The sequence below is a fragment of the Giraffa tippelskirchi genome, chromosome 4 (genome assembly GCF_054371585.1).
Source record: "Giraffa tippelskirchi isolate mGirTip1 chromosome 4, T2T-mGirTip1v1.2.pri, whole genome shotgun sequence".
NCBI lineage: Eukaryota > Metazoa > Chordata > Mammalia > Artiodactyla > Giraffidae > Giraffa > Giraffa tippelskirchi.
In genome coordinates, this window is record NC_137278.1 from 121296095 (window position 1) to 121309890 (window position 13796).

At 38.8% G+C, this 13796-nt stretch overlaps 1 protein-coding gene across 49 annotated transcripts in view; it reads right to left on the reverse strand.

Moving 5' to 3' along the window:
• POC1B (POC1 centriolar protein B) overlaps positions 1–13796 on the reverse strand; it is a 168040-nt gene that overhangs the window by 90708 nt on the left and 63536 nt on the right. For 5 of the 49 annotated variants that reach the window (XR_014083117.1, XM_081594123.1, XM_081594101.1 and 2 more), the window contains one exon: positions 13632–13736. The exons of 37 other annotated variants lie outside the window; for them this stretch is intronic. Coding sequence is in view for 9 of the 12 variants with exons in the window: in XM_081594123.1 (XP_081450249.1) it covers positions 13632–13736 (105 nt within the window). In the remaining 3 variants the exon portion in view is untranslated. Of the gene's footprint in view, positions 1–5061; positions 6596–12757; positions 13341–13631; positions 13737–13796 lie in introns of those variants that run through there. 7 more of the 49 variants (XR_014083114.1, XM_081594126.1, XM_081594128.1 and 4 more) reach the window with 3 other exon arrangements.

The following is a 13796-nucleotide window of genomic DNA, read 5'->3' on the forward strand; positions in this document are numbered from 1 at the left end:
AGTACAGAGAACTATATTCAATATTTTTAAATAACCTATAAGGGAAATGAATCTGAAAAATATATAATATGTAAATATATCACTTTGCTGTATACCAGAAACTAACACAATATTATAAATAAACTATACCTCAATTTCAAACATTAATTTTAAAAATGACTGTATTTTTAACAAATTACCATGGGGAACATGGTCCAGGAGAATTCACATTCAACTATATCATAAAGTTCAAAAAGACTTTTCATGCCATCACGAGTCAAAGAGAACATGAACTAGATTCAGTAACTTTATAAAAAGAGTGATTAAGAATCATGAAAATTTATTGGCACTAGACTCATACCCAGGGGAGTAAGCAGGAAGTTCTTAGAGAGGAAGCCAGGACACCACTAGAGCATGCTGCCCCTCACAGCCATCAACTGCAACCCACTCGATCTGCTTTATGTTTCAGCTACAGTATTTACCCAACAATCAGCGTCACTCAAACAGCTGTCTAATGATTGTTTCTGATGAATGAGATGAGATTCCTGCCGATCATCGATCAGAATCGTTACTGTATTTGGTATGGAGACACAGTTCAGGGATCATCCCGTGAGACGTTACAGCTTACTCAGGTAAAGATCCTTAAATCTGTATTTCTGCCTGGATGCTCCATCCCCAAGCCCTGGCTCTCAGTGCCATTATCCACCTGGGAGCTTCAAACTTGGGAGAGATTCTATACTCCTCCCTCTTCTCCTTGTCTAATCAGGAAACAGAATTTTAACTCTTTCTCTTCAGGATCTCATGGCTCCGTCTTCTCTTCTTTATTCCCCTCCATGCTACTGCTGGAGATCAAACACCTCCCACCCTGTATCTGGATCACTGTTGCACTTGCCTCCTAACGTTCATGCCTCCAGTCTCACCTCCCTCTAACCTCTCCTTTATCATGTCTCTAGAGTAACTGTCCTAAAACCCAAATTTGCCCTTGCCACTCTCCTGCTTAAAATCTTTTGGTGGTCTGCCAAAAATTATTAGGGTGAATCCAAACACCTTCAAATGGCATTCAAGACCATTCATGATCCATGCTCATCTTTTCTCTCCTGACACATCTCTTGTTATTCCTCAGCCCCAAGAGTCGGCCACTGTTCCCCGCAGCCAACCAGGAAAGTTCATGGTTCCCTGAATTTGCCATCCCCTCTCAACATTCAGAAAACTAAGATCATGGCATCTGGTCCCATCACTTCATGGCAAATAGATGGGGAAATAATGGAAACAGGGACAGACTTTATTTTGGGGGGCTCCAAAATCACTGCAGATGGTGACTGCAGCCATGAAATTAAAAGACGCTTGCTCCTTCGAAGAAGTTATGACCAACCTAGACAGCATATTAAAAAGCAGAGACATTACTTTGCCAACAAAGGTCCGTCTAGTCAAAGCCATGGTTTTTCCAGTAGTCATGGATGGATGTGAGAGTTGAACTATAAAGAAAGCTGAGTGCTGAATAATTGTTGCTTTTGAACTGTGGTGTTGGAGAAGACCCTTGAGAGTCCCTTGGACAGCAAGGAGATCCAAATAGTCCATCCTAAAGGAAATCAGTCCTGAAAATCCATTGGAAGAAGTGATGCTGAAGCTGAAACTCCAATCCTTTTGCCACCTGACACGAAGAACTGACTCATTAGAAAAGACCCTGATGCTGGGAAAGATTGAAGGCAGGAGGAGAAGGGGATGATAGAGGATGAGATGGTTGGATGGCATCACCGACTCAATAGACATGAGTTTGAGTAAGCTCTGGGAGTTGGTGATGGACAGGGAAGCCTAGCGTGCTGTAGTCCATGGGGTTGCAAAGAGTCGGACACAACTGAGCAACTGAACTGAACTGAAGTGAGTTGTCTCTTTGCTCACCCTGCCCTCTCTACTCACTGTTCAACCCACTTCATACTGGCTTACACCTGTATTAGTTCATTGAAAACGTTTTCCAAAAGGTAACCAAAGACTTCTGCTAAATTCGTCATTTTAAAAATTCTTCTCTTAGTTTTCAGCAATGTTGACACTCCTATCTTCTTGGAAACACTCCTCTCTTGGTTGCCCAGACACCACATTCTCCCACCCATCCCTTTGCTCCAGCCATCTTTTCAGTCCCTAGAGCATACCAAGGTCCCCAAAAGTCTCTGCATGTACAATACCCTCGGCCTAGAACACTCCTGTAATCCTTAATGTCCTCACATCAACACTTACTGAAGCTTTAGACCAGCACTTCTCAAATTTCAATGTACACATAAGTCACCTGGGGATTGTAACATGCAGTCTGACTCAATAGGCCTGGGAGGGAACCCAAGATTCTGCATAGATCTAAGATGCTCCCAGGTGATAATCAAATAAACCATGGACCACATTTTGAATAGCAAGGTTTTATATCTCAGCTCCAACAACTTTTTCAGGGAAACTTTCTCTGATTCTACCTCACTTACACTCCTGACTCAATCAAATGAACAATTCCCACTTTCGCTGTATCATGTAACTTTCCATGATAGTTTGGCTTATCATAATAACCTACATCCATCCTCCTCCCCCTCCACCCTCTATTCCTGTCTAGTTCCTGGCATGTTCATTTTTTGAAAAATGAATGAACAATGTCTGTTGAGCCAGCCCCTGACTTAGGCTGAGTCATTCCCTTCAGGATGCTACACACCACAAGGTTCACCACACTGAGCTCAGCTCCTACAGAAATACAGCTCATCTGTGGTCAGTAGCCTTCAAGATTTTCTATTCCTGCCAAGACTCACTCATCTAGGGTCTGCAGAGCTATGGCAGAAGAGTAATTAATTCCATATGTACTGGTTTTTCTACTCTAATAAGCTGGTTGGCCATATCCTCCATATACGCAGTCTACTAGTGCTCCAGATTTTCTTGTGCTAGGTATATAAGAAGCAGAGGGAAAAAAGTAAATCCTGGTTAATGTGGTCAGATCCAAATCTCCCTCCTCTCTCTTTTGCACTGACAAAAACTTTCAGTACATTCTGATTTTTTTTCCATTCAAAATTCATTGTTAGGTTCTCAAAAAATTCATTTTTTTTTACATTTAGGAAAATAATTTTGATTAAAAATACTGTAGAAAAAATTATGTAGGTTAATAGCTGGATACAACAGCTAGAACCCTTGCATGAAATAAGTTCTGAAGTGGAATATAATGGAAGAGCTTAATTGCATAAAACATATGACAATCAGAAGCAATGCCACTGTTGCCAAGAGAACTGCCTGGAAAAACTGCCAAAAGCAAAACTAAAAATAAACAAATAAAACATAGTTTGAGATAAATCCCAGGAATGTCATTTCTCTCAACTAATAAGTACATAAAAATAGTCATTGCACATAGTAACAGAAATAATAAGACCTTAATGCTTGATTAAAATATTAATCATGTAATACCTTAGGAAAGACTGTTGCTCTTTAAATAAAATGTTTCAAGTATACTTCAGGGAAGCGATAATTTATCTTTAAATAGAATTTTTTTTTTCCAATTCTGTTTGATACTCAATTCAAACATTGATACTCAATGTTTAAAATGGTGATTTTTAAAAAACATATTATTTGCTTAAAATTTTTCATGTCATTTAATTGTATGTCAGACAGAGGCTGTTTTCCCTGAGTTGAGAGGAAGAAGGTGTGACTCTCTGATAGATGAGTGGCCAAAATGTAAAACAGCTATAGCCTTATGGCATTTATAAATCACAGAATATATATAAACTATTTCTTGAAAAAGAGAGAACAAAGTTTTTAAATAGTTTTAACAGCTTGAATTTTTTTCATAATTTTATTGTGTACTGAATTTTACAGAGAGTACACAGAATTTTCTAAAAGTATAAATCTGGAAGACTGAATTTCTTAGTCAAATTCTTCAAAGTTTCAACTGATTTTCCAAAGCACACAACTGTCTTCACTTTATCTTAAAAGAATGTTTAAAATGAGTAATTATTTTTCATCCTGAAATTTCATTAAACAATTATTATCCCTAAAACGTAATTTTCTGAGTTTAGAATAACATTTACTCTGGTACTTTGTCTAATGCTAGATGTCATTTAACATGAATTTATTTCACATAATATCAACCTTAAAGAATGGGCAAAATAGGGCACAGATTCATTGTACTGAACCTGTAGCGTCAAACAAGAAATTTCCAAGTGAATTATGAGATGTCTTTTAACATTTCACCTATGGGGATAAGGTGTAACACTAACAAGACATAATTACTCCCAAAGACGAGATGGGAACTGAGTCTAAGGAGCTGTGGGCTTAGTGGGACTGGATCCCTGTAACTGTGGGTAGTTCTGATCTGAGCAATATAGCAGCAAGAGAGAAATGAAGGTTGGAGGAGACAGTCTGGGTTCTACAAATAGGTTCACAGCTGTAAAAGTGCCTCAAATCACTAGAAAGAAACCTCAAATGTTATGGGTTTGAGCAAGCTTTTGAGCCTTGTCCATAAGATTTCCAGCCCAATGAACAGAATATTTACCAAGAAAACATAGCTCATTTAAAAAAAAAAAAGTCAATGGAAAATGATTTCACTTTATAAAATTCGCACTGTAACCAAATCTGATGGACACTGACATTATCACCTATTCCACACAGGAAATTATATCTGCATGCACCAGAAAGAATAGCAGTAACACCAAAGAAACCTTATGTACACACAATTCTTGCCACAAAGAATACTCTGTCTTAAAAAAAGAAAAAACAGAACAAACAAAAAAATTAAAATAAGTTACAGGGTGAGGTGGAGGACCTCAGAAGGTCCCTGAAGTAAAAGAAAAGTAACTACAAAGTCCTGCAAGGAGGGAAAGCCCAGACTCAATTTTTGTCAACTGCCATAATGATGTTCTATACAGTAATTTTTTCCATCATCCCAGAATCAAATCCAGAGTCATACATACGCATTTAGTTGTTGTTAAACATGGTATGGATATATAATCTATCACTTGACAAATATGCTTTTATTTAACCAATACTCTCTTAAAGGATATTTGTTTGATTTGTGTCCATGTTTTGTTGCTGTTGTTTTAAGAAATGCTGAAATAAATACCCTTTAAGTTTTTTTCTGTACATCTTATTATTTATTTAGGATCTTTAGTATGATCACTCAGAGCCCAGCAGGAAAACAGAAACCACAACAGTTATTTTAACAGAGAATTTAATATAGGGAACCCAGTTAGACAGGTTTGGAAGTCTGCAAAGGCTAAAGGGGAGCCCAAAGGTGAGAAGAAATAGTAAATGCATGAAGCAACTACCACTTGGGGCTGAAGGAACAAAGGAAAGAAGTTGGTTTGTTAGAAAGTTAGACACTCAGAGGCCCCTTGCTGAGCTGAGATTGGTTTGTTCATAGGAGGGAAGAGGAATGTTCATTAAAAAGACATTCTGAAAGGAAGAGGAAATGCCTGGCATTCCTTCTCCATCTCTCCTTCAACTTAAAACAAACAAGTAACTCTTATGAACTTCAGTAAAACAATCCAAACAAATACATGAAAAGTTAAAAGAATTTTGCCACCATAAATGCTGAAACCCATCAAAATTCTGTAGTGATCTATCTGGAAAGCAGTTTAAAAAGCACATATAATATTAAAGTTGGGCTTTATAGTGACCATCATTATTTCAACTAAAGGAAAAAGAAAATACTGTAGGAATTAGTAAAAAAAAAAAAAATAGGAAGTCAGATTATACCAGAACATTCCTCAGTTGTAAAAGTCATTTCAAGTCCATCGTAATTTTTAAATTATAGGCGCTGATGGGTTGGTTGGTGTGAAGCAGTTTTCTGTATGCTCGAGGATGGATGACGGTGCACACAGAATGGTATCTTCTACTGGTGCCTGACTGTCTCAGAAAGGAAAAGCAAGGAGACTGAAAGACACATCCAGAACCAGGCAAGAACCAGCACTGAGCATCAGTTGCCAGTTCACTCAGGTCATGAGGATTTTAATCTCTCTTAAGTCCTAATATATTAATAGTTTACATCACCTGACGTCATAAAGCACAAAGAACTGACAGGAAAATTGATTTCAGCAGGCTTGTGGACTACCTCCACCAAATAATTAGCTGTCAGGTGGCTAAATAAAGAAAGGAGCAAAGGCAACTAGCTTCACTGAATAACTCAAAACCAGATGGGTGTCATACATGGAACAGCTGAGAGTGAAGCTTACTATTTTCCACACAACTCTAGCAGACCCACTACTGGCGTTCAGCTCCAGAGCAAACCTTCCTCCGGGTCAGCAGGAAGCTTGTTAAGGGCTGACAGTCCAGGAGACAAGCACTTGGCAGTCATTTCCTGTGTGAAAAGCTCACTGCTGTTCCTGCATTCCTCAGGGTGTGTTTCTTCTCCTCTCAGAGGATGTTGCTCTTCCACAGGAAGAGGAAGGAACCAGTTGTTACTGGACGTGTGGGCTGAGGCTGTCGGGCATTTTCAGCATGCCTCAGTCTCAGCTGTGGGAAATGGGGATGCGGCTTAGGTTCCCAGGTGGGGCACAGCCCGGAGGAGCGCCGCACTTCAGAAATACAGGAGCTCAGGAAGTTGGAAGGCAGAAATGATACCTCGAATTTTAACACCTCCAGTTCCCAGAAGTGTGCTCATTTTCTAAAGGAAATTCAAAAAGATATTTACTCTGTTGGGCTCCCAAAGAGCATGTTTTATAAAGTCCTTCTGTAAATTCTCTGTCTCTCCATTTCATAGAGAAAAGTTGAAGTCCTAAACCACTTTTGTCAACAGGTTATAAAGACCAGTTTTATTGCACACATTTTTAACTAGGACTAAGCCTAAAATTTTAATTAGTATAAAATTTTTGGTAAAAGGAAACACTCACACTGTAAGCTTTCTTTCTCTGTGACCTTGAAACTTGAAGGGAATGAAGCTCAAATTAGTAAATCCTTAACTACAGCTAAGTCAAACACTTAGGGACTTATGATTATTATGATTTCTATCAAAAAGTATATTTTATTTGGGGGAAAAAAAAGAAAGCCTCTGACCCACACTATTAATCTCCCTTTACAGTGGTACTTAGTAAATCAGCTTTTTAAAAAAGCCACGTTCCTTTAATAGACTAAAAAGTTTTAGTTGGTTGCTTTTTTCCATAATCCCAAAACACACTTTTTTTAAAGGTCAGTTATCACATTTACATCTGTTGGTAGTTCTTACAACATATGGGTCATGATGTACCCAAGCAAGGATGCAACTAATTTGAAAATAGTCTCATTCTCTCTAATGTTTTCTCTAAAATAACCTGTATCTGGAAAAAAAAAAACATGTTTTCTATTCTAAAGGCTAAGAGATTTATGGAACTGTATTTTTTCTTATTTACTTCTGTTAGTTATCATGTGTGACTTATTTTTTTTTTAATGCTTTGACAATTTAATTACTTTCTTTCTTTTAGTTTCAAAGAGTGAGGTTTTAAAATTATTTCTCAACTCAGAAAAGAATTCAACTTTTACTCCTAATATCTAACAGTTACACAACTTTTTGAGACACTGAATAAAAAAAAAGTATTACTGTATCTCACTTGACATATTCACTATCATTTGAAATTAAGACTAAATGTCTTAATAACATGAGGATAAATTGTGGAAAGCACCTCTGTGTCAAGTCCAGAGCTGGGTTTTACAAATGCCTATGTTCATTTTCTTTCAAACACTTAAGACTGGGAGCAGGAGAAAAATATTGAGGGCCACTGCCTAAAGATCCCATAAAAATGCCTTTTCCTAAAGCTTAGTAAGCAACAACAAAAATACAAACTTATCTAGTTTTGGAAATCATATGCATTAAACTAACAAGTCAAATGCTACCTTATAAACTAATGCAAAGTTTAAACACTTAAAAAAGAATTTCACCTACCCCCAACTTTAGAAGCTGTTTATATGATAATCCAGGAATGTCATCATACAGAAAAGTAGTGTAAGCAGAAGTTTTGTGCAACATGATTTTTACTGGTTTTCCTGGAAAGGTAAATGGGGTATCTGGGGACAAAACATTGTATATTGCCAATTTACACTTTCCAAATTACAAATTTTAGTTTTGGGACATTTAGGTTTGCATACACTATTCTTTCAAATAAGTCTTTCCAAATCTTTGCTTACATAAGCAGTTAGGAACTGGAATAACTCTGAACTAGTTATGCAATGTTGTCTAGTAACCAGGATGAACTGTTGCCACAACATCCATGGAGATATCCTCTCTGCATTGGCAAGTTTACTCTTTGTCTGTCTTTTTATTTTATCAATACATCAGTATTTTTCAGATAGCACGTATCATATGACAACCTCCATGAAATTGGATTAACTTTAACCTTTTTCTTCCTAAAAATAGGCTGATGTGACCATCTTTCCAGAAGGGAAAATCAATGAACTTTGCTAAAAAATGCAAATCTAAAGGACACCTTGGAAGGAAGAGAATGTTTCGCCATTGTCCTTCTCCAAGTCAAAGAAACAGTACAGTATCTCTTGCTTTGATTCAGCCGATCACTTTCTTGATCCCAGAAAAGAAGATAGGAAAATCAAAGGTCTTTTTTCTCTCAGCAACTCTTCTGGTAAAATGATGCTGAACCAGGAGATAATCTTGGCCACCCGGAGATTACTCAGGGCTGCACCTTACTATCCCTGGAGACAGGAGATAGGGAATCCCACAGCTGACATCCAATCTGTCAGGAAATCCTCCTGGCTCTGTCTTCAAAATATCAATACATTCAGAATAAGATCACTTAAAACCACCTCCTCTGCACCCTGGATCAAGCGACTACTGCCTCCTGTCTGATGATTTCATTAGCTTCCAAACTGGTCTCTTTGCTCTCCTCCAACACCTTTTCCCAATACTTTGGCCACCTGATGCGAAGAGCTGACTCACTGAAAAAGCCCCTGATGCTGGGAAAGATTGAGGGCAAGAGGAGAAGGGGGCGACAGAGGATAAGATGGTTGGATGGCATCACTGACTCAATGGACATGAGTTTAAGCAAACTCCAGGAGACAGTGAAGGCCAGGGAAGCCTGGTGTGCTACAGTCCATGGGGTCACAAAGAGTCAGACCCGACCGAGCTACTAAACACCATCACCACCACCACCTTCGCCTGCTGATTCTCAACATAGTGGCCAGGGTGAACCTATTACAACACTTGTCAGATCATGCCTCTTTCTCTGAAGGAACCCCACCCCCCGGGCAGTGGATCCTCCTTACTCCCAGTCTGGCCTTCTATCACTGCTCCCAGTGGCCTGGAGTGCCTCCCCACATACTCATCTGATTTGTTCACTTCATTCCTTCAGTTCCTTCCGTGCGACTCCTGTCCTGACCACACTATCTAAATGCACCCCTCCTCCTCCCTGAGTTCTGTGCTGTCCACACCTTTGCATTGTTTCTCTCTACTATACTATATGGTCTATCTTTTAAATCTGTGAATCGCTTGTCTCCCCCCTCTAGAATATAATGTAGGCTTCCCTGGTACAGGCATCTTTTGTTACTCATGAAGTATGGATTGAGAGCTAAAACTGTGTGCAGGCAGATATGCTCTTGGCATTCTACCACATCCCCTAGCTCATGAGTTAGGCAACGTCAGAGACTCCAGATGAGATGGATACACTTGCATTACTATGATACGTATCGCATTTTCAGTCACTTCTGAGGCATCTACTTATACCTTGCTTTCCCCACCTGGAATGTCCCTATCAAAATTCTACCCATCTCCAGTCAGGTCAAGACCTGGTCAAAGGTTTTTTTTTTCTTTAAGAATTGTCTTCCTACTTCCTCTAGCCCATTCATGACCTTTTTCTGAATCCTTCTGCTAATAATCTTTCATTTGACAATCATATACCCTTGGCATCTGGACTTCCCAGGTGGCACTAGTGGTAAAGAACCTCCATGACAATGTAGGAGATGTAAGAGATGTGGGTTCAATCCCTGGGTTGGGAAGATCCTCTAGAGGAGGGCATGGCAACCCAATCCAGTATTCTTGCCCAAAGAATACCAAAGACAGAGGAGCCTAGTGGGCTATAGTCCATGAGTCACAAAGAGTTGGACACAACTAAAGCAACTTAGCATGCACTCTTGGCATCAAGTATTTTGAAACTGACACTTATACTGTGTTTTCTCTCTGCCTAGGTTATAAGTTTCCTGAGGTCAGGCAGACGCCCTGACATCCTGTCTTCAGGGTATCATGTGATGCCTCCATGCAGTATGGCTTTAAATATTTTGACTGATGGAGCAAAAAAAAGAGACTGTAGACTTTGATTTTCTCCTGTAATGCATCTGTCGAGTCTCAGTTATTTAAATAAATTTAACCTGGAAACTGTCCCTAATTCTAAAGAAAGGTATATATATTACGTTCATACTCTATACAGTTCCGAGTGAAAACGAGAAATGCAGTTCTCTGAGAAGAGTCCGTTGTTTTGATGGTCAATCAATGGAACATGAGCAAGATCGACAATTCCATTGTGGTCATTTGTTGGAAAAATAATAATAAAATACATCAAAACCTAGGAATACAGTTTATCTAAAAATAACAATTTTAGTAATCTTAGTATTTTAAGTAAATTTTGCTTAGTCAGTATTTTTAAGAAATGCCACTTTATATAGACAATTGCTCCTTGAAAGAAAAACTATGACAAACCTAAAGACCATATTAAAAAGCAGAGACATTAGGCTTCCCTGGCAGGACAGTGGCTGGGACTCTGAGCTTCCAATGCAGGGGGTGTGAGTTTGATCCCTGGTTAGGGAATTAGGATCCCATATGTTGCATTGCACAACCAAATAAATAAAGTAAAATAAAAATGTAGTTTTTGTTTTTTAAAGCAAGACATCACTTTGGCACAAAGGTCCATATAGTCAAAGCTATGGTTTCTCTAGTAGTCATGTATGGATGTGAGAGCTGGACCATAAAGAAGGCTGAGCACTGAAGAACTGATGCTTTCAAATTGTGGTGCTGGAAAAGACTCTTGAGAGTCCCTTGGACAGCAAGGAGATCAAACCACTCCATCCTAAAGGAAATCAACTCTGAATATTCATTGCAAGGACTGATGCTGAATCTCCAATACTTTGGCCACCTGGTTCGAACAGCTGACTCATTGGAAAAGACCCTGATGCTGGGAAAGATTGAAGGCAAGAGGAGAAGGAGTTGACAGAATGAGACGGGTGGATGGCATCACCAGCTCAGTGAGCAAACTCCAGGAGATGGTGAAGGACAGGGAAACCTGGTGTGCTGCAGTCCAAGGGGTCACAGAGTTGGACATAACTGAGCGACTGAAAAACAACAACAACAGAGAAATTCCTGTCTTGCTTGCCTAGTGAGGAGAGGGGCTGAGGATGTAGCCACACCACATGTCATCTAATGTTAAATGGCTCTGCACAATTTTGATGACAAAATCTTGGTCTATTTTTAAAAGAATAAATGAAAACATTAAAATACTCAATGAGAATCTTGAACTAAATAATCTTCAGAAGATCAGTATTTAACAAGTGACAATGTAATTGGAATAAAATTCAGAAGTTTGAGATCATTTTTAAACTATGTCTATGTGACAGCCTTTACAGAAACATTTTTTTTATCATCAAAGCTTTAAAAATGCAGATTGGGAACAGCTTATTTTGATCCTGAAATATTGTATCAAATTTCTGGCCTGGCGTTAGAGACACAAGTGCAAGCCACAAAGATACCAGCTGTTACACTGTATCCCATAATTTCTTTTCTGTTGTAAGAAGGCATCAGAGCACAGATATCAATACACTAAGATCTAGAAATCTGCCTGAATGTAATATTAAATCAAGTCAAAACAGGAACAGAAGCCAATTATTTCTTTATCATAAAAAAAATCTGCTTTTACCCTATTAATAAATTTCACAAATTAAGTTTTAAAGAGTAATCTTTTTATATCTCATCTTGATGAAAATGAATTTCTAAAGAAATGTTCTTCCAGTCTGCAAAAACCAAACAAATCCCCAAAATAAATAGTAACCACAACAACAAAAACAAAAACCACCTTTAAATACTGTTTTGTTTTTTTTTTTGTCTTCCAACATTTCTCTGGGTTTTTAAATTATAATCACATGCATAGTTCACTCCACACTAGCGCTTTATGCCAGAATAGAAACAAATATCCTTTACAATTATGTTTGACTTGTGCAGAAGCAAAAGAAAAGCAGCCAATATGTAGAGGAGATGACAGATTAAGAAATACCACGAAATTAGCGGGCTTCCCTGGTAACTCAGATTGGTAAAGAATCTGCCTGCAATGCAGGAGACCCAGGTTCAATCCCTGGATTGGGAAGATCCCCTGGAGAAGGGAATGGCAACCCACTCCAGTATTCTTGCCTGGAGAATTACATGGACAGAAGAGCCTGGTGGGCTACAGTCCATGGGATTGTATAGAGTTCATGGGATCGCAAAGAGTTGGTTATAACTGAGTGACTAACACATACCATGAAATTAATGGAAAGGCAACAATTACAGTAATTTCACTTGAGTTTTCTAACCTCTTATCTATCAATAAGCTAAAAGAAAGATACACTGAAAATTTAAAGGAAAGCTCTTTAAAGATACTCTGTATAAAAATCTAAATGCTTCACGAGCATCTATGTCTTCAGAAAATGTGTTAGTAAGAGAAATAAAATCAGGATTCTTTATGTCTTGCTGGGAGACAAGCAGCTATCTTCCAGATTATAGGTAGGATCTCATTAGCCTAATTCCAACCCAATTCATAACAAGTGAGTTTTTGTTTTCTGTTTTCTTGTTTATTTTATTTTTACGTAGCATCGAGCACACAGCTCAAAGTAACAGTGGGTTGGGCTGAACCATGGGAAATCACAGATATTAGATTGCTTTTGCCTACAAATGGCCACATCATATGATTCAATCTAATATTATCCCTTATGTGGATAATAAGTATACTCTTCAGTCTTATTATACTGTTTTGTAACACAACTGCAAACACTGCTACATGTTTATTATAAAAACTATCTTGCCTAGAGAGAACAGACTTGTGATGGCCAAAGCAGAGAGATGGATTGGGAGGTTGGGGTTAGCAGATGCAAACTATTGTGTATAGGGTGGATAAAATAACAAGATAAAAACACAAGTTTCTGTGTAACACAGAAACTATATTCCCTGTGATAAACCATGATGGAAAAGAATATTTTAAAAATGTATATATGTGTATAACTGAATCACTTTGCTGTACAGCAGAAATTAACACAACATTGTAAATCAACTACACTTCAATTTGGAAAAAAAAAAAAGAATTGTCTTCTTGAGGTCCTACCTACTCTGTATTCCCGAGTCAGTTGCTCAGCTGTGTCTGACTCTTTGTGACCCTATGGACTGTAGCCCACCAGGCTCCTCTGTCCATGGGATTCTCCAGGCAAGAATACTGGAGTGGGTAGCCATTCCCTTCTCCAGGGCATCTTCCTGACCAATGGATCAAACCCAGGTCTCCTGCATTGCAGGCAGATTCTTTATCCATCTGAGCTACCAGGGAAGTCCTGGCATTCCTGAGTTAGGGTCCCACAATGTAGACACTTGACTTTGGTGCTTCTGCAACACCATCCAGGGACAGACAGCCTGCTCTCACTTGCTAGCTGGCATTTATGCGCACCTCCATAGCATACTTGGAGAAGGCAATGGCACCCCACTCCAGTACTCTTACCTGGGAAACCCCATGGACGGAGGAGCCTGGTAGGCTGCAGCCCATGGGGTCACGAAGAGTCGGACATGACTGAGCGACTTCACTTTCACTTTTCACTTCCGTGCACTGGAGGAGGAAATGGCAACCCACTTCAGTATTCTTGCCTGGAGAATCCCAGGGACAGAG